Below are 20909 nucleotides of genomic sequence, written 5' to 3' on the forward strand. Positions count from 1 at the left end.
GGGCCCCGGAGATCAGCAGGTGCAACCTGCTTTCCCTCCTTCCCAGTGGTTGTCTCCCAGCGTCTCACACTGCCTGTGCCCTCTTAGCTCCCCCACATGCCCCTCAGCCACCCCGGGACCCCGGGGACCCATACTCATCAAAGGGGCATCTGCATGGCAATGGGGACAGCGGGACAGGGAAGGCCATTCAGGTTCCCGTGTCGCAGTGACTTCTTTCCCTTTCTGCTTGACCCTGAAAAAGCTCAGTGGGCAAAGGAATGCTCCCGCCACCCCTCCGCCTGCCTCAGGCCGGGCGAGCAGAGGGCCAGGCCGTGTGCAGCTGTGACGCGTGCGGGCGGTGCAGGTACAGGGTAGCCCCAGGGGTATTTGTGTGCATGCGTGTGAGCCCTGTTTGCCTTCTGTGCCTCTCTCCGTGTACATAACATGCTTTGGAGCATGAGACGTGTCTGTGCTCGTGACACGCGTGTGATGTCACACATGTGTGCGAGGTGTGCAGCTCCGTGTGTGTTGGGTGGTGGGTTTGCGCAGACTCTGCTGCATGCACGCCGGGCATGAGTTCATGATGTGTGTGTTTGGATATCCGTGTGGTTGTTAAACATTTGTGCTTGTGTTTATTTTTGCACGTGTGAACATATCTGAATGTGCCATGGATCTAGACACACAGGAAATCTCTTTTTATAAGGTTTTTTTTTTTTTTTTTTTAAATAGAAGTCACTTAAGCAACATTTCCCCCCCACCCCCAGGGCCACTTAATGCCAGTCATGAGTGTCACTGAATCTCATTAGCGTATATCCTGACCGACCTGGAGGTAGGAACCTCGTCACGGACATGGAAGTGTCTAGAGCCACCCCACAGGAATGACGGAGGGAAGGCCGCGGCAGCCTCGGGGTGGAGCGCCCGGCGTGACCGGCTGCTGCGCCTACGGCCCCAACCTCCCGGAATGCCTGTATTGACGGACCCCACAAGGTAGCCGCCTCTCTGCAGCATCCCGGCTGGGGTCCTCTGGATCAGTGGCTCTGTGGGAACGTCAAGGACCTTCTGAATCCTTGGAGAGAGCAAACCATGCCCCCGGAGGTGCGCTCACCTGGGGCAGGTGCTCTGGACGACGTGTAGGAGTGTGCAGTCCTACGCTAGGCTCCGTGTTTCCATCTCTGAAAAGGGGTGGCCAGGCCCCACACGCTCCCCCCACACCCCCCCACCACAGGCCTCGCTTCAGGACAAGAAGTGACAGCTCCCGCTTTGCTGGGTGCAGAACTGGTTGGCTCTGTGCGACTGGGAGTGAGTGTGCGCATGATAACCTCCTGCTCCAGACATCCCTGGTGATTATCCCATAAATCACACCGGCCATGAGAAAGAACATCCAATTCCCTGGGCTTTTCATCATGGTCAATTAGGGACTCGGCCCCAGAGGTCAGCATCGCCGCCCTCAACTGAGGTCACACTCAATGCACACCCAGTTCCCCAGAAAGCCTCAGAGCCTGTGATTAATGCATCTGTCCAGACGCCTGGTCCCAACCAGGCAGATCCCTGGCACCAAACCGCAGGTTGTCTCCCCTCACTGTGAGCACTTTGTGAGCCAGCCGCTCGCCACACAAACAGTATTCTGAACGCGCTATTTATCCTCTCAGTTGGAGGCAACCGAGGTGCCAGGCAGGGAAAGATCTTGGGCTTCGGAGTAAGAGAGACGTCCGGGTTCGGGGCTCGTTCTGTTACCCCATCAGCGCTCAGTGTCCTCATCCGTGAGAGCTCACTGAGCAGGTAAGAGCCAACACCTCTGCCGTGGTCCGTGCTCCCTGCAGGGCCCGACCCCCAGGAGGTGCTCACCAACTATGCAAAATTTAGGATTCACAAAGGCAGCTACTCCCCACCCCTCCTGCTTTCCGAAACACATGGGCATCACGGGGCTCCTTGACGGATGGCCATGTCCTGCCCCACAAGCTCTTTCCCATCCCTACATGAGCACCCCTCGTCTTGGGAGCTCCTCTGTCCCCCGACACCGTGGCCGGCTTTTCTGTACTCCCGCATGACCCTCGGCACTCACCGACCTGCGCTTCTCCAACATTCGTGCCCTTAGGTCTCTTTCTGGGAGCACAGGACCTGGCCTCCCATCAGGACCCGGTCTCTCTCATCTCTGCTTCCCTCATTCAGGGCCTCACGGGCTACAGGTGCTCAGCTGCCCAGCGAGGCACTGGCCCCGGGTTCCCAGCAGGACTTGTCCCTCCCACGGCCACCCTCGCGCACCCACTGTACCTATGGCGTAGCCTTCCGGGCACTGCAACTTGAGGTTGCTGTTGAGCTGGTCCGGGGCTGAGCACTGGCCTTGCATCTCCTGGCACAGGTGGAAGGAGCCGCTCCAAGTGCCATCCTTCCGGCAGTGGATGATGTTGCTCCCGCGTCCCTGAGCACCAGAGAAGAACAGTCAGGACGACCGAGAGGGAGCGCCACCCTCCACATAGCAAAACCCCTCGAAATAAAAGGGGAAGCAGTTCCTCATCTCCCCAGAGCCCCAGGAGTGCTCCAGAAACAATTTCTTCACCACGGTAGGCACCCAATCGCCCTAAAATAGATGCACTGCTAACATCTCTGCTTGCCAGATGGGGAAACTGAGGACGCAGCGTGGGAAGAAACTTGTTTGAAGCTCCCCAGGGAGCCTAACTCCCATGTTTCCTGAATTGTAGCTTTGAACTCTTTCAGAGATCTCCGACCAAAGGGTTTGTTTTGTAGAATGGGCACCACGCAGTTTCTTGGCCTCCTGAAGGTGGTGGGCGCCTGCGGCTCGCAAGCAGGGTCCTTCCTCTGCGTCCCCCTTTCAAAGCCTGTGACTGTAACGGGAGGTCCAGCTCTGTGGGTATTTCGGAACGGCCCCTGAACCCAAGGACCCCTTCTTAGTGCCCAGTCGGTGCCCAGCTCCGTGGGGTCCAAAGGGAGAGCGAGAAAGACAGGCACGTGAGCGGCAGCCACGTCCGTGCCACTGCGCTCGGGGCAGCACCACGGGGACCCGGGGACAGGGATGGGTTGTGCGGGGCCAGCAGGGGAGGAGGCCCTGTAGAGGAGCCATATATGGAAAAGAGTTTTCACGGTTGCGTAGAATCATAGGCAGAAAAGGGCTAGGAAGGCCTTCTGGAAGGCCAAAGGGGACGTGCAAGTGCAAGGAAGTGCAGCGAGCAGCAGAGAGCTCCCAGGTAGGGTGGATGCCCCTGCAGCCTTCGGCCTTCCGTGTCAGCGGATGGAGTTCTGGAGTTCGGGCTCTGCGCCCTGAGGATGGAGAAGCACAGGGGGCGTCTGGGCCGCGGCTCCTCCAGCGTAGAACAAGCTGTGTATCCTCTCCCTCTCTCAAGCGTTTGATAAGAGAAACTCTAAGTGAGGCCGGAGGAGCTGAGTGTGCCGCACTGGTGCAAAACTCCACGCCTCGGCTGAGCTTCCACGCACACTCCCGCCTCCAGCGTCCTCACGGCCTGAACTCTGGCTCATCCTCCATGTCTTTGCTCCCTGCAGCACCGCTGCTAACCTGGGACTTTGGTTTAAATCGCCTGCACCCTCCAATGCACCCCGTGCCATCTCCCCGGGCCATGCCTCTGCCCCCGTGCCCCTTCGGGCTGCTGCGCTCCCCTCCCCGCCCGAACGCGTTGCGTGGCACGGGCCGCCCTGTCCTAATGCCGCTCTGATGGTGCAGAGCCTACTGCCGTGAGGTCTCTGACACGCGCTGCCTCTTTATCATCCTTTCCTGCCCAGAGATGAACTCCTCGGGGCCCAAGAGGGTGCCCCACTCACCCCCGCCTCGGGGCCTTCCCACTGCACGTGACACGTCCTAACGACTCGGTAGAGATTTCTGCTCACTCGAGAACAATGTGCTTCACAGAGGATGCGGTGAATAGGCAGAGAGTTACGGGATGACTTTGTTCCATAAGCAAGGACACCAGTGAACGTGCAGGGGAGGGAATAAATGGACCAGCGAGCCCGTGACATGGGTGCATGAGGCGAATGGGGGACTCCGTGAATGGGTGCGCGCCGGGGGAAATGAATCCACTCTCCGAAAGGGCTGATGGAGGCCGAAGCTCCCCTGTCTGAGAAAACAGCTGCAGGGAGACAGGATTCAGAAGAGAAGGGGGTGGGGGGCTCTCTCAGCCGCTCGTGGACCTTTCCAACTGCAGTGGAAGCCTCTGTGGCCACGGGACAAGGGTGGCCCATCCCAGGCATGCAGCTGTGGGACGTCTCGCAGAGTCCGCCCCCAGAGGTCCCCTGTGAGCTCAGGGAGGGGTTAGGCAGCTTCCTGCGGCTTCAGAGAACCGGCTCTCCCTCCCAGAGCCCCAGGCCCCGGGCCCCATGATTCTGTGGGGCCCTCGGGGGAGTAGGAAATTGACCCCAATTTCCTGGAGCCTTGGCCTGGGCCTATGATGCATTTGGCCTCCAGCCCCCGAAGGGCTGCAGACCTCAGCAGTACGTGGGCCAGAGCTGGCGGGGGACCTCGGTTTGCAGCAGGGAACGTATCAGAACTAGCTGGAATCTGCTCAGGGAATTTCAGCGCGGAGAAATCCACCGTACAAGGCTCCACCGAAGAGGACGGGAGCACAGAGGCGCTGGCCTTGCTGCCTCCAGCCTCCCTCCCTCCTGCCCAGTTCATCAGGCACTTTCCGCTGCTGAGTAAATCTGCTTGTAAAAGCTGTGGCATCCTTCAGCGAAGACGCCTCGGCCTTCCGAGCAAGGCCCGCCGCGGGGGCTGGCTCTCCAGGATAACACGTCTGTCCCCCTCTCTCGCTCCGTCTAGTCTCAGGGTTAGCTCGTCTCTCCTGCACGCTTTCCTTGCTTCCCACCTGCACACCCTTGCCCTTGTTGTGCCCTCTGCACAGCAGACTTCCCAGAGCCCTTCCGGATTTCCAAACTCTCCTCCAGGACTAGATCTTGGTGCCCTCAGGGCTCGCCTCCCAGCCAGTACGGAGCCTCAGGATTAACCACTGATGATAAGTCTCGTGTGACCACGGAGGACCTGACATTGAAGATGCAACCTGAGAGACCCGAAGACCCGCGGGCAAGGCGCCCGCCGGGTACGCTTGGCTCCGATCGCACAGTTCTGCACACCGGGGTGAGCTCTCTTCCAAGAGGGCTGAGCATCCCTCAGCAAAACACCGCGCTCCCCGCGCCTGTGACTCCGTCTGTAAAAAACCACGAGGGCTCTCTCAAGCTCTCATCAGTCACACAGGCCCACCGAGCGTGAAAGGCACATAATCATCGTGTTATCAAATACCCATCACGCGCCAAGGGTTTTACAGGCATTTAGAGATCCTTTTAACGACACAGTAGAGTAGAAATTATATCCGTGTTACAGATTCAGGAACTGAGGCTCAGCCAGGAAGCGAAGAAGCGAGTTTTGAAACGGTGCTGGTGCCCCGGTTGGGAGCGTGGCCCCACGCGCCGCCACGGAGATTCAAACGCCGGCCCCGCACCTGCCGCGTGGGCTGTGACGACTCTGCTGTGGCCGCACAAAGGCCACATCTGCGGTCCCCACGGAGGCCTGGGCGCACTTCGGATCCCCGCACACTCTTCACGTCCCGCTCCCCGCGGAGCCGCCGCAAATCCCTGCTAAGGGTGTCACTTGGTCCACAAGCACCTTTAGCCCGTGGCTCTGCTGCAGCCTCTGTGCAGGCATCTCCCACGGGCCGTGCTCCCCTAAGCACCTACAAATCCGCCACCCCTCCCCGTGCTCCTCCCGTGGAACCAGCCTGAGGAATCTATCACCGGGCAGCTCAGGAGCATCGGAGCGGGATTAAAGACGCCTGACTCTGGGGAACAGCCGCAGGGCTGCGGAGGGGGACCTGGGGGGCGGGTGGGGTGACCTGGGGACGGCACTGAGGACGGCACCTGATGGGAGGAGCACTGGGCGCTACCCTAGGTGTTGGCAAATTGAGTTTAAATTTAAAAAAACATGGGCAAATAAATAAATAAATAAATAAATAAATAAAAATTAAAAAATTAAAAAAGAAAACATGGGAAGCCTGGGTGGCTTAGCGGTTTAGCGCCGCCTTCAGCCCAGGGAGTGATCCTGGAGACTCAGGATCGGGTCCCGCATCGGGCTCCCTGCATGGAGCCTGCTTCTCCCTCTGCCTGTGTCTCTGCCTCTGTCTCTCTGTGTCTCTCATGAATAAATAAATAATTTAAAAAATAAAATAAATTTTAAAAATACGTAAAAATGAATTAATTAGAAGAAAATAAATAAAAATGAATCAATGAACAAATAAACGTTGGGACAATGAGCACTTCTCCCCGGCTGTCTGGGGACGGAGTCCCTGCCCTGGGCCACTCGCCTGCCCTGGAAATGCTTGGGGCGCCGTAGGAAGAGCAGGGCTCCGAGCCCGTCAACACCACCACCCACTCATTACCATGGGCAACAACTTAGCCTCAAGACCTCTTCCCTGATGGGGGTTGGGTGGGGGTGGAGGGTGGAGGGATGTTGGTTTCTTTTCCAAAGGTCTGTTGTTGTCAAAATGAGACAAAGTCCGGAGCACCTGTGTCGCCCGGCCACACTCAGAAGCTAAGAAGCTGTTGCCACCGAGGTCTCAGGCTTGGTTTCTAGAACTGAGAGCACTAGACAGTCACGAGCTGCCCAGTGAGGTGGCTGCTGCATTAGCGCGGCTCTTGGCGTTTACATTTGAACCACCTGAGACTAAAGAGAGCGTAAACCTTGGTGGCTGGGTCGCTCCAGCCACGTATCCAGTTCCCCAGGGCCCCACGTGGCTGGTGGCTGCCACACATTGGGGTGACGCTCATCACAGCACAGAGTTCTACCGGGTGTTACTAGTCTCGAGAGGCCGTACGCTGTACAGGTTTATTTGTGCCATAAATCGGGTCTCCCCGTGGCTCATACCACTCTCCCCAGCCCACACCATGGCTTCATGCAGGATGGATGCCCCCTTTTCCGATTTTCTGGGGCTAGCCGCCCGCAGACGGGTAACACTGAAGCCACTGCCTTTGTTTCTAGATTCCACGGGAGCCCACATGGAGCATCGGGGATCCTCTCCACTAGAAGTGACCTTAAAGGGAGGCTGGCTAGCTCATCTGTGCCTTCCCCAGGGCTGCCGTGTACGGCGGCACAGGTTGTAAACTGCACAATTTCAAGGGAGTCCTCACAGGCGTGCTGTACTCTCATGACCTCATTTAATCCTGACAAACCAGGAGGCATAAAACCAGGTTTTATGTGCACCCCGCCCCCAGGAGACAACTGACGCCTCAAGGGGTAAACAACTTGCCCGAGTCCCGAGTCCTCCCACTGGGAAGCAGTGAAGTCAGGATTCGAACTCAGGGTCCAAATCCAGCATCATGCTGGCTCCTCAGGAACAAATGAACCGGAGTTTCATTTGTCAGTTTGCTTTTAGCGGCGGTGGGAGGGAGGACACGAACTTCCCCTACACTAGTCCCTGTCCTCTGCTGCCAGGATCTGGAACTTGTTTGGGAAGCAGAGACTTCCAGCTCCATACAAGCTGTTGAATTCAAGATGCTCTGGGCCGTAGGTTTCTGCTGTGTTTACAGGCAGCAAGAGGGGATCTGAGGTGAATACTAGATTTGGCTCTCAGGGCGCTGGTCTGAGGGTAGAGGAAATTCATTTTCGGCACAAACTAGAAACGTCAATCGTATTAGGAGCCCATTTGGCACACGTCCCCTCATTCTCTGAGCCGACGAGCAATACCCTGCTCCTCTGCATCTAGCCTCCCCGCCGGTTGCCAAACAGAACTGCTTGCGTCGTCTGATAAATTTACATTTTCCTCTCCTTTAAATACAAACTGGCCATGAAAGGTACTTGGCAGGCCCCAGGCAGACTGGGTTTCAGTTTGATAACATGACCGCGGCCAGAATAGTATTTGGCTCAGCAGTTCGGGTAACTGCTAGCAACAGTTTTATGTAAGGGAGGGGGAAGGAAGTCCACCAGCCTGCGTGAGGCCACGGTGATCTCCGGCCTCTGCTTGTCCCGGCACTGACTGCTGCTCCCCGGGCAGCAAGGGCGGGAGCGATGTGGGTCCGCAGACATCCCAGAGGGTACACGACGGGGGGTTTTCCGGGGGCGTCCATGGGGTTCCGTCCGTCTGCAGTTGGGCGGGGGGTGGGGATCTGGATTCTGATTCTGACGCAGGCAGCACCAGCTGCGTCACCTTGGGTGCTTGGGTGACTTCTCCGGGTGTGAGTCTTCCTCATGTGGAAGAGGAGGAAACCGTCCTGGCCAGTCCCCACGGCTCTCAGGGCGGGACAGCCCCGAACACCTACCTGGGGCCTGGCACTGTCCCAAGTGCTGAAAACCCAGGGATGACGAAAGAGGTGGTCACGCACGTCACAGCCGGGAGAAGGGGGCGCCTGAGGTGAATCACAGCGCAGTGTGGCCAGTGCTAGGGGGACCCGAGGAAGGGGTTCGGCGCCCCAGCGTTGGAGGAGCTTCGACAAAGAGTTCCGAAACCTGATGGCTGCCAGAGGGAAGGGGGGTGGCGGGGTGGGCAAAACGGGTGAAGGGGAGCAGGAGGTACGGGCCTCCAGTCATGGAGGGAGCAGGTCACAGGGATAAGAGGGACAGTACTGGGCAGCCTGGGTGGCCCAGCGGTTGAGCACCTGCCTTCAGCCCGGGGCCTGATCCTGGAGACCTGGGATTGAGTCCCACATCGGGCTCCCTGCATGGAGCCTGCTTCTCCCTCTGCCTGTGTCTCTGCCTCTCCTCTCTCTCTCTCTCTCTCATGAATAAATAAAATCTTTTAAAAAAAGGGACAGCATGGGGAATATGGTCTATGGTAGTGGGATAGCGCCGCATGGTGACAGATGGCAGCGACATGTGTGGCGAGCACAGCATGACGTATGCACTTGTCAAATCCCTGTGCTGTGCACCTGCAGTGAATCGCACGTCGACCACCCTTCAATAAAAAAGAGGGTTCCTGGAAAAATGGGTGCCCGGGCTGGCCCAGGAGGACGATTAGGAGTGAGGCAGCTGATAAGGGGAGAGGAGCTCAGTGCAGAGGTGAGGGGGGTGCAATGGCCCTGGAGGCCTTAGATCCAACCTAAGGAGTCAGGGGTTCATCCTCCGGGGGATGGGGGCACTGGTTCACGAGGGGCTTTGGGCAGGGGAATTGTGATGAGGTGTACGCTCTGAACAAATCACCCGGGCTGAAACGTAGAGAATGCGCTGGGGGGATGCACGGGTGTAAAGCAGGGAGATGATCAGAAGGGTGTGTGCGGCTCAGGAAAGAGACGGTGGTGGCCTGAGTGAGGGTAGGGGCGCCGGGAGCAGGCGAGAACAGCTCCAGGAGGTGTCCTGGGGACAGGATGGGTAGGATGCGGCGATGGTTGGCAGGTGAGGGGCAGGTGAGAGGGGCTGAGGATGGTGGTATCCCCGACCTGGTACTCGGGGGGAGCACTAATAAAGATGGGGGAGGACTGGCTGCAGGTGACGCCAGCACTGGGGCCCAGCCAGCCGAACCCCAGCCGCACCTGGCCGAGGGTCCTCGCACACCCTTGAAATACAGGGCTCAGCCTATCGACCCAAAGTGGCTGGTGGAGCTAAGGCTCCTGTGGAGTGAGCTGGCTTCCCACTTCCCTTTTCCATTCTGGATTCCCTACCTGCCTTCCAAGGAGTGAGAGACTTTCACCGACTCCGTCAGCAGGAAGGGCCGGGAGTGGCGGACTTCGTCTGTTACAAGGGGGTGGAGATAACACCCAAACCCTGCCGGCCCCTCCCGGTCTCCCTTTCCTCCCTGGTGTTCTCCACACCGTCCACTTCTAATCAGAAGGTGGTCCCCCCTTCTTCACGCAGGCAGAGCCAACGGGTGTCTTGCGTTTTTGAATACTCCGGGGACGAACACGGGTGACGGTGGCGGGCAGTTGGCCAAACCACCCTGGTCCCTCCTCTCAGAGTGACTCAACTGTGATTGTTTCAATGCCATGGGATTCCACAACACGCTGCCCTTCACGAGGGTTCGAACCCTAAACATCTTGCAAAGCTCAGGACCTCTGAGCCAAAATACGGTGTTGAGAGAGGAAACCCAGGCGCAGGGCGATTAGCAAAGGAGACGACCAGAACCTCTACTGCATCGGTGGCACTGCCGAATCTGCAGTCTCCTGGCGGATGCTGTTCTTCAGATACAGGCGGGCCTCGGTCAGCAGGTAGGAGGGGGCCCGAAGCACCGACCTCCAGTTCAGGGAGTCTTACCTGGGCAGTGTCGCTGTCTTCACACTTGATTCTACACTCGCTGTTGAACTGGAAGCCATTCGTGCACTGGTAAAGCCCATGGAATTTCGGCGGAGGTGGGTCACAAGTCACGGGGACACAAGCCCCCTCCTGCCAGCTGCCGTCTTGGGTACACTGAGTCTTGAAGGCCCGTCTTTACGGAAGAGATAAAAGAAGAGATGTCTCAAGGATCAGATGGCCAGGCTCATGCCCCATCCCAACACCCACGTTTCTCGGGAGCCAGCCAGCCTCTCGTCTCTCTTTCTCACTCCTGGTCTCCTACCTGCCCTACTGGTTGGGAGGGGGCACATGTAGGGATTCAAGAAAATTCATTGAGTTGGGGCAAGTGGTAGATTCAGACATTCTCTCAGTTACACATGGATTGAAATAAAATTCCCAGCCCTGCAAGCTCTAGTCCCCTCCCTTCTTTCTAGACTGTTCTGGGGGGGGGGGGGCAGAGCATGAGTACAGTGATGATATTAACACCTGCCATTCATTGAACAACAACTACATGCCAGGCACTTTGCAAACACTTTACACACACATCCTCCTTTATTCCTCACTAATACCATCACCCCCATCCTACTGTTGAAAAGTAGAGGCCGAGAGACGTGAAGTCACTTGCCTGAGGTCGCACGGCCAGGGGGCGGTTGCTAACGGTGTCCCTGGAGATTCTCACGGGGCAGCATGTGATGCATGGTGGGGGCTGCTTCCAGCAAAGAAGCGGCGCTTCCTAATCATCAGACCTCTGGACCTGGCTCTCCCCCTCGCCCCCAGAGCCCACAGGCATGTGTTTCTGGTCCCACTTACTTCTTTGACTTGCGAGAGGAGCCAGGCACGTGGTATCCCGGTTTGCACTTGTACTTGCAGAAGGAGCCCACCTTGTGCTTGTTCTCTCGGCACCGGGCCGTCTGCAGGTCTGCGTTGGGCACCGGGGGCGGAGCGAGGCACATGAGCTCACACAGGGCCTCCGGGAAGGACCACAGGCCGTCCTCCATGCAGGTCAGGAGGCTGTTGTTGCCTGGAGGACACGGGCCGGAGGGTTAGCAGATGGGCCGGGAGGGGTGCCCCTGACAGCTGAGCTAACGTGCGGGCTGCCTGGGCTACAGCCAACGTAAAAAGCCAGAGGGTCTTCCCCTTGGAATTGCAGACCCTTCCGTATACGACCAAGCGCCTCCAGGAGGTGGAGAGAGCTGCGACGACGAGATCCAGCATGGGGAGTACCTCGCCCCACATCTACAGGAAACTAAAATTCAAGGATCCTGAGTCCCGATCCAGAACCTCGCCCACTGCACAGGAAGAGACCCTCATGCTCCTTCCCTCCCTCCTCCTCGCTGTGCCAGGTGGGGCTCCGGGCCCAGAGGCCAGAGTACGTGTGCCTCCTGGGAAGTGGTGGGCTAGGGCTCCTGTGAGCCTCTCCTCCAAGCTCCGGGTCCGCGTGGCCTCGAGCTGCCTGCCGCTCCTCTCCGGGCCCGCGCCCCTGTACTGCTGTGGGCCCCCTCGGGCCGGAAGGGACAGCACTGTGCTGTGTGGAGGCCTGCTGTGCTTTCCAGGCCCCAGTGTTCGGTGACGCTTTGCCAGAGCAGCCCACCCCCACCCCGAAGCCCGTGCCAGCTCCGACAGACGTGCTGACTGCCCCCGGGAAGCTGGCCTGATGGGGGACGTGGCAAGAAGAAGTAAAACACGGGGTGCAGGCTTTTCCCTGCCAGGTCATACATTATCAGTGCACAGCCTGCCCCCAAACCTCCCCAGGACAATCAGAGGCAGACCCCAAGCCTGGCTTTCTCCAGCGAACACCGCTCTTCCCAGTTATTACTGAGCAGTGTGGACCAGCAGGGCTGGCAGCAGGTGGAGGGTGCAGAGGTAGGGGCGGAGGCGACAGGCCCGGCGCCCTGAGTGTCATCGGAGTTAGTCTCACAGCAGGCTCGGAGCTGGGAGGACGCACATTTGGGAGCAGAGACTCCGAGAGTGAAGGCACCTGACCAAGTCCTCGCAGTGAGTGAAAGGCAAACGGAAGCTCAGAACCAGGGTCCTCTAACGACAAAGGCAGTTGTTTCCCCGGGAACTTGGCTACACGTGCTCCGTAGGGCCTCTCTTCTCTTACCTGTTTCGAGAGAGGCAAACCCCAACTCTCCGATCTACAGAAAGAGAACTGCCCTGCCTTTCATGGCGATGAGAAGATAAAATGAAACACACCTAGCAAAGTGCTGTCAGATTCCTTATTTTCCTCCCTTCTTGCCTCCCTCCCTCCCTCCCTCCTAACCTCGCCTTCACTGGCAGGTCCGAGGGGCCCTGTGAGTTGCACACAGGCCTTCGTTCATCCAGCAAGCACCTGTGCAGTGCTCGCCATGTGCCAGATACTCTTTTATATGTTGGGACACAGCGGTGGACAAAACAGACGTACAAACCCTCAAGCCCTGCCCTCCTGGAGCTTCTATTCAAGTGTGGCAGGGAGGAACCCTGGAGACTGGACAAAGAAATACACTGTTTGGCGTGCTGGAAGGCAGTAGGTACTCTGGAGACAAACAGAGCAGGACCAAAAAGCAGCAGGGAGTGCCGTGCACTTTTCTGTAGGCTCCGTGCCCGCCCCCGACCCCACTCATTGTCCTCTTTCTTCTCCTGGGTCAGTGTGATTCACCTGGTGAGCACAAGGAAACCTAGTGTCTGTGAACCCCAAAGAGGATTGCATGCTGACAAACACTGATGCTGCAAACCACAGAGATTTCTATATCAAGTGAAGGATGATTCATTTGGGTTCCATAGAAGCAGAGAGGCCTCTAGACCACCAGAGACCACAAACTGCTTTATGCATTGCTTTTGTGATGGAGGTGGTGTTTTGGGGGTGCACAGGCACAGCAAAAGCTACGGGAGAAACTTAGCAGAGGTAAAGAGAAGTTATCAAAGATGCAGGGAGCACACACTCTCCGAATTCCCCAAGAAGGATGAACTATCTGTGCAGAAAGTGTGAGGACTCCTAAAAGTACACCGGATCAGCTAAGCAAATTATAAATCGTGATGTGCAAGTTACAGTCGCTTGGTGGCAAGAGAACGTGAGAGTTGCAAAATGTTCATCAAGAGAGGAAATGCAAGCCAGAAATGTCTGTTCTGGGAGAGGGTGACTGGGAATTAGCCGTGTACCACCGTCAAGAGAACCATCACACTAAAGCAGGAGCTGGTGGTTCAGGACCATGGACATGCCCCCACCCCAACGACAAACAAAATCTAGGAGATGCAGACACTGAACGGCACAGAGTCAGTATGTCCGTGACCCAGCTATTGCCATTACTCTATATCCACTATGTGGCTTTGAAGAAACTGGGGTGTAGTACGCAGCATCCGTGCCCTGCCCTCACGTCCTTGGCACTGACCTCTATACCCTGAAGGATGCACAGGGCAAGCTCACAGTACTGAGGCATCCATGCTACTGGCAATAGCATCCAACCAGCAAGGGAGCTGGTGGGTTAATAACGTGGCAGTTCCCAGAGCTGCAGTAGCTGTATTCCCATAGTTCCCCAAAGCGACTGAGCTCTGGTTGCCCCCAGCAGGACCTTGCTATGAAAGAGACCCTGGATGCTCCTGTCATTTCCATGCCTCCCTGCCCCATTCCCTTATCTGTCTTTCCTGGGGGAACATGACTCAGGATATTAGACGCAGGCATTTCTGAGCCTGGGGCTTCGGGCTTGGGGTAACAGTGCCGATGTCAGAAACTGTGCTCCAAAAAGTGATGTGACCCTGTATCTTCATCGGTCCATCTTTTAGAGTCAGGAAGACAAATGGTGCTCTGCTGTCTACAGATGTGCTTAAAGAAATGTCAGTCTCTAATGAGTATTAAAATAATTGTAAATGTACTGTCAAAGAGATATGCCTATGTTCATTATTTTATTCAAAAGATTACCCAGAAGGCCGAATCTCTTTGGGAGTGCCTTTAAGATTGAAATTGGCCTAGGGCAGAATAGGTGGAGAGAAATGCCAGGAGATCTAACATCTGGTTCTCTTACTACCTCATACATGGTGCCCGTATCCTAAGGCCAAGGAATGGACCTCGGTCATTCTTTTAGCGCCAGAAGCTAGCCTAGTGCCAAGCAAACAGTGGGTCCTTAATACCCATTTATTCAATGCATGAACTATTGTGAATCTACATGTGACCTTGAACAAGTCACCTAACCTCTCTGGCCTTCAGCCAAGGCTGTCTTTGAGTCCTTACAGCTCTAACGTTTTAGGACGCGAAAGAATATTGGCCACTGTATTGTTTTGAGAAAACACAGATGCAGCAAGAGGGACTGGAAGTGGACATGCAGGCCCTCGGGAGGCTGCATCAGCCAAGGGCTAGTGCTGCTGGAACTGGGAGGAGATTCAGTTTCGTTGCTCTTGATAGGAAAGAGACCTTAACAGAAAAGGAAGGGCGACAGGAAGTGTAAATAGAGAAGAGGTCTCTCTGTACAAGGTCCTGGGCCAGGTGAGGCAGGAAATGAGGACCTCAAGGTTTCAGGATGGTTGTTTTCCCAACGATAGCCAACTGGGACTCCACCCAGCGCTCAGGCTGCCGCAAGTCAGAGGAGGAAAGCCGAGGCTGAAGAAATGGAGCCATCAAGAGAAGCATGCAAGCCTCTGCCAATTTTAGTCCCAAAAGCACATTGCTAGGCTCCGGGGACCCCGAAGAGCCAAAGAGAAAATCCCAGCTGGACTAGGCAGTCCCAGAAAGAATGCCATTTGCTCGTAAAACTGGGCTCTCCCAACTCTCGCAGAGGTGACTATATTTCGATTATTTAATTGTCCAGTTCTCTCCCTAAATATCTACAAGGAAGTCTAATAGCTCTTTATAATTCAGCCCAAGAGGCAGGACTTACCAGGGCCATCTTCTTGATCCTCCTAATAACCCAATGTGTCATGAACCCCATTTTGTAGGTGACAAACTGGAGTCCCTGAGAGGGAGTGTGAGTCGCTCAGTCTAGAATCGGGGCTCCCTCCAGGTCTGCCTGACTCCTAAGTGTTTTCTCGACCTCACCACAGAGCTTTTGGCCATGAGCATGGTCAAAGAACATCTCATGGAGAATTTGGATGAGTGGAACAGCTCAAAATCAAGAACTGGTCATACAATAGGATTTCAGTACCTCCACCTCCTCCCCACTGTCCAGAATGGTGCCCCTCACTTCCAGATTTCTTTACAAGGGGCCCCAGGTGTCATTCACATGTTAGGCTCAAAGGAAAGAGGTTGTTGTCAGATGCAGTTACAGCCAGGGGTAGGTGATGGAAAACTTCCCAAGCAGATAGAGAAAGGAGCCTGCAACACAACACTGGACACCTGCCATGAAGAAGCAGCTTGGGAATGCACATGGCAGATGTGAGTGAGCAGATTTCCGCCGATGGGTGGGAATGGCATACCTAGCAAAGGGTGTTGTTTCTAGGGTCAGGCTCCCTGCCTCCTGACCCTAGTGCTAAAGATAACTCCTAGGTGTCCTTGTATAAATGTCTTCCTCTCTTGGGCCTCAGTTTCGCCATCGTGAAATTAAATAATTCACCTTGATGACCTCTGGGCTCCTCCCAGCTCTGACAATTCCAGGCTTCAGAGGGGTTCTGGGTTGAGGGACAGGCTATAGGAAAGGCCAATGGACTTCTGAGACAACAAATAGGAACAGACTCAACCCTCAAAACTTGTGCAACTACTCAGAGTAGAGCAGGAATGAGACAGATAGGAAGAATTATTTAAGAGATGCCATCTTAGCACTACTCACATTGAATAGTGGCCTCATAAGCAGCTGTATGGTCTTGGATATGTCCCTTTTCCACTGTGACCCTGAAATCCCCAGGCATAATCTGAGTAGTGGTCTACTATCAGCACTCAGCAGTGGTTTGGACCCAGTGAGGTCCTAGATCATCTTGAACCCTCACCATCCCAAATGCTAGGGTGACAGATGGAGCAAGCAGTATTCTCCTGAGGGGTTATATGAGAATTTCTCTTGGTTGGGGGGTGATCCTGTTTTTGTGGGGGTGATGTCCCAATGAGACCCTTGTGGCCCTCCAGGGACTAGCTATCTGCTTCTGAGAAAGAAGGAAGGGTCTTCGCCTGAGACAGAAGAGAGAACTTGCAATTTCTACAGCGAGGGAAGTTGTAACAGGTGCAGGGAGGGTGGACAGGGTGAGGGAAGGAGCCGAGGGCAGGCACAGAGGTTCACTGCGGGGCGCTATAGGATGTGACCACTCTCTGTGTCCACCCAGCTCACACCCCTGTCTTTGGTAAAGTCTGAGAAATCAGGAAGTGCTCAGTGGCATTGGCTATCTTGTGCAAATAGGCTGAGTTTTCATCTGAGTTGGAGAGGCAAACAGACAGAAAAGCCAACAGAAGCCATAAGTACAAAGCAGGCCTTTTAAAAAAGATCTTTGTAGGATAAAGGCATGCTTACTTTTTTTTAAAGATTATTTATTTTTTTAATTTTTTTAAATTTTTTATTTATGATAGTCACAGAGAGAGAGAGAGAGAGAGAGGCAGAGACACAGGGAGAGGGAGAAGCAGGCTCCATGCACCGGGAGCCCGATGTGGGATTCGATCCCGGGTCTCAAGGAGTGTGCCCTGGGCCAAAGGCAGGCGCCAAACTGCTACACCACCCAGGGCGCAGATTATTTATTTATTTAAGTCACCTCTACACCCACTATGGGGCTCAAACTCACAACCCAAGATCGAGAGCCCCATGCTTTTCCAATGGAGCCAGCCAGGCACTCCAAGGCATGCTTGCTTTAGAAGCCCCACTCCACATTCAATATCAAGTGCACCCAACACGCTTGAGTTGAGGTTCACTGGGTGATATAAATAATGTGGCATTTTCAGCCTTTTAATTAAGCATTTATGATTCTGAAGCGGTGGTGTTATTGCTGTTGTTTTGACTTGAGAATATAATTTCCCTCTGTTCTTGTAGGTTCTGTGTTGGTGGCGTACATTGGCAGAAGTGACTCTAAGGCTGTGAGTTTGCAGGATATTTTGCATACATCTTGAAGAGGACTCAGAAATTAAGTGAAAGTGGGTATATTCAAGAAAAACTCACCAGGGCTAGAAGGGGAAGTGGGCTTGTGGTGCTACCCACATTATTGCAGGTCCCAGGGGCTACCTTTGACCGCCTGTCCTGGGTGGTGGCTGCTGGGCTGACAACCCTTAATCTTCAGGTCCTGGGAGGAGCATGGAGGATGTATCTACACAGCTCCCAGGACTAAGGCCTCCACGAAACAGAGAGGTCAGGCCTGGGAGAGGGAGGACGTGGCACAGGTCCTCACAGGGGTGCCCCATGGGGAAGGTCCGTATTCACTGAGCACACCACCTCTTTCAGTCCTCAACCTGACCCTTCCATATGGGCACACCTGTATCCCTTCTACAGATGAGCGTATTGAGGCTGAGAGCCATGAAATAGCTCTTTTGAAATCAACAGTTTGGGACAGAGCCAGGAGAGGAATCCCAGTCTGTCTGATTCTAAAGACGGTGCCCTTTTCACTTCAGTGATGCTGCTCGGAAAAGCAAAACAAAGGGAGGACAGGGAAGCAAACAAAAAAATGGAGGAAGAAAGCTGTTTACCCTCTTGCTTGAGAAAGGGGGTCACTAACAAGTTCAAGAGAGAGGTAGCAGGACCTTCACCCAGTCCTTACTGCCTGCAGACCCAAGCAGAAGCATCAGATCTGGGATTGAGCACCAGATGATGCTGACAACCAAGGTGCATGAAACGCTAGGGGGTCCTAGTGGGTCAGTGTGGCCGCTGGCGAGATGCTTCTCTGCATTCTCAAAGGGAAGATCTAAATTAGGATCCACGACTATCAAAATGATGGTCCCTCTGGGGCCTCGTCTCCACAGCAGGGGTCACTCCCCTTCCACCATAGTTAGCAGAGAAGCAACAGCAGAAGGGTCTGAATCACTTTGATGAAGAATCATTATTTGCAGGGCACCTGGGGGGTACAGTAGGTTAAGCGTCCAACTCTTGGTTTCCACTCAGAGTTGTGTGTTCAAGCCCTGCATCAGGTTCCCCACTCAGCACTGAGTCAGCTTGAGTTCTCTCTCTTCTTCTGTCCCTTGCCCCCCACCCTTGTGAGTACATGCTTGCGTGCTCTCTCTAGCTTGCTCTCTCTAAAATAAATCTTTTTTTATTTTTTTTTTATCTTTTTTTTTTTATTTTTTTTAAAGAATCATTATTAGCCACAATGGGTGCCATGATAATCAATGCTAATTTACATACTGCTCCTTCCCAAAGGCCTCTGATTGAGGGGAGAAGTGTGATTTCTTGGTCTGGCATTATCAACATGCCCAACATCTGAGCCAAGGGAAGGACTCAGAAAGCGTGAAAGGTGGAGGCTTACAATTTCCACCATCTCTTCACTTCTCCCCAGCCTACGTCTTTAGAGAACCTCACTTGAAATGTCTATAGCTTCTGAATTCAAGTCATCTGGGGTTAAAAACCAGGGGACCCGAAGGCTGCTTCCTTTCCATCACTGCTTCCTGGTTTTATTCCAGGGTAGTTTACTAAGATTACTTGGTCTTTCATTCATTTCTCACAAGAAACATTTCCTGCGGTATTACTTTTATCAATTTATCCAGCCATCCAGTCAAAACACTTATATTAAGTCTTACTAAGCACAGGTTCTGGGCTTGCTGACAGCGATGTGAAAATGGATTAGACATAGCCACTGCCCTCTAGAAACTCATGTCCAGTAATCATTGGAAATTTGGGGAAACTATTGACTCTCTCCCATCATTAAAATGCCTGAAACTCATGAACACATAATATTACATTCAAGTTTGAGGAAGTCCATAGATCTCCCCCCATCTCCCCACACCCCATGGAATCTACTTATTCCCCCTCAGAGGAATGATGGCAGGACCTTTGCTGGATGGTAGGACTCATCGGAGGTAGGACCCGGGCTTGAATGAAATCACATTGTGGGTATCTGGCAAACGGACAACGTTCCCTCTGATAAGACAAGGAAGAGGGAGGGTCCTGGCACTTCTGAGAAATGGGTTTATAGATTTTCCTCAACGTATGATGGGGTTACATCCCAGGAAACCCAAAGTAAGTTGAAAATATTGCAAGTCGAAAATGCATTTGTATTCCTAACCACTGAACACCCTAGCTTAGCCCGGCCTACCTGAGCCACGCTTGGAACACTTACAGCAGCCCACAGAGTAGGGCAAAGTTGTTGAAGGCAAAGCCTATGTTATAACAAAGTGTTGACTACCTGATGTAATTTGTTGAAAACCATACTGAAAGTGGCAGAGAGAATGGTTGTGTGGGGATGGAACGGCTGTACGGGCACCGGTTGCAAGGTGCCACCGCCCAGCACCACGAGGCTGCGTTGGACCCCGTATCGGCAGCCAGGAGAAGGTCGAAATGCAGAACTCGAAATGGTTTCTACGGAATGCATGCCACTTTTGTGCACCATCAAGAAACTGTAAGTTGAGCCATCACAACTTGGAAATCCTGTGTCACATCAAAACCCAGTATTCTGACTGGAGTCCAAGAGCATTTGTTCCAAAAATACCACTAATTTGGTCTGTGATTTCGTACAAGTTCCTTCCCGTCACTGGGCCTCGGTGTCACCATGTTTCCAAATCTTCAGTTATTCCACGTGAGCTTTGAGAAGCCCTCTGGTCCTGACATTCTGGGTCACCCCGGCTAGCCTCTTACCCGTTTGCAAGACGAGGCCTCCCCTCCAGTGTGCCCGACTCTGCCCCCCTCACCCCGACACCCTGGGGCCTGGCCCAGGAGATGCCCCAGCAAAGTGCTTCCTGCCCCAACACGCCTCTCCCAGCAGACCCTTCCTAAGGAGGAGCAGTGGCTTTGGTACAAGTCACACCCAGGCCCCAACGCGGATCCGACTGCAGAGAGCGTGGCCTTGGGCAAGGTCTTTAACCTCTCTGAGGCTCTGCAAACAGGACTTCTCGTGTGGACTTCCTGGGCCCTAATCCTAGCCAGTGCACCAGTCACGTCAGTTCCAAATGTTATTTCCTACCATCTTTTTCTTCCTCGCTCCCTCCCCTCCTCCTCTTGGAAGACTTGCCAGGCCCTGGAGGGCATTTTGGGGTCACTTCTGCACACTCGACTTTCTCCTTGGCTGCACTGAAAGGCAGTGTACAAACACTCCACTGGTGGAGCGGCGGCAGGAGGGCAGAGAAACCCCTGGCCTGCCCTTGGTGTGCGGGACCCAGGGGATGACCCAGAAGTAGGACAAACCAAGCCCAAGGGCCCCTCGTCCATACCTTTCAACTGCGCGGGGTGACGGCACTGGAAGGAGCATTTGCTGCCAAAGGTGGTCCCTTTAAGGCAGGAGAAGGACGCGGCGTAGACGTGATGCTGGTCTGGGACGCCGCAGTCCACGGGCTCACAGACCACCTGCTTGTTCCACTTGCCCTCGGAACAAGTCACCGTGACGGTGGGTCCCACCTGAAAGGCAGAGGCGGGCACCCTAAGCCACAGCCAACTCATCCCACTCGCCTCTCCCACGCTACACATGAGTCTCATCCCGGCCCCACGAGCCCAAGGGTGACCTTCAACCGGCTCCTGATGATCCCCCCAGCTGCCTGAGCTGGGGACCCCGGCTCCCGTTGTGCAGATGCAGACCCGAGGCCCAGAGACGTTGGCGAGCTCCGAGCTACACAGCTGTGAAGAGGACGCACGAGGGGCACCTGGGGCTGAGCTGCTGAAGCGTGTGCCCTGGGCTCAGAGTGCAACCCGGGTCCTGGGATGGG

General features: G+C 54.8%; 1 protein-coding gene across 1 annotated transcript in view; it reads right to left on the reverse strand.

The window, feature by feature from the left end:
* The window catches only part of PAPPA (pappalysin 1), a 235756-nt gene that overhangs the window by 31710 nt on the left and 183137 nt on the right, over nt 1–20909 (reverse strand). Inside the window, exons 15-18 of the mRNA XM_072727537.1 lie at nt 20421–20604; nt 11003–11213; nt 10175–10346; nt 2251–2398 (exon numbers count right to left, since the gene is read on the reverse strand). Coding sequence (XP_072583638.1) covers nt 2251–2398; nt 10175–10346; nt 11003–11213; nt 20421–20604 — 715 coding nt within the window. The remainder of the gene's footprint in view (nt 1–2250; nt 2399–10174; nt 10347–11002; nt 11214–20420; nt 20605–20909) is intronic.

The sequence above is a fragment of the Vulpes vulpes genome, chromosome 12 (assembly GCF_048418805.1).
Source record: "Vulpes vulpes isolate BD-2025 chromosome 12, VulVul3, whole genome shotgun sequence".
NCBI classification, from domain to species: Eukaryota; Metazoa; Chordata; class Mammalia; order Carnivora; family Canidae; genus Vulpes; species Vulpes vulpes.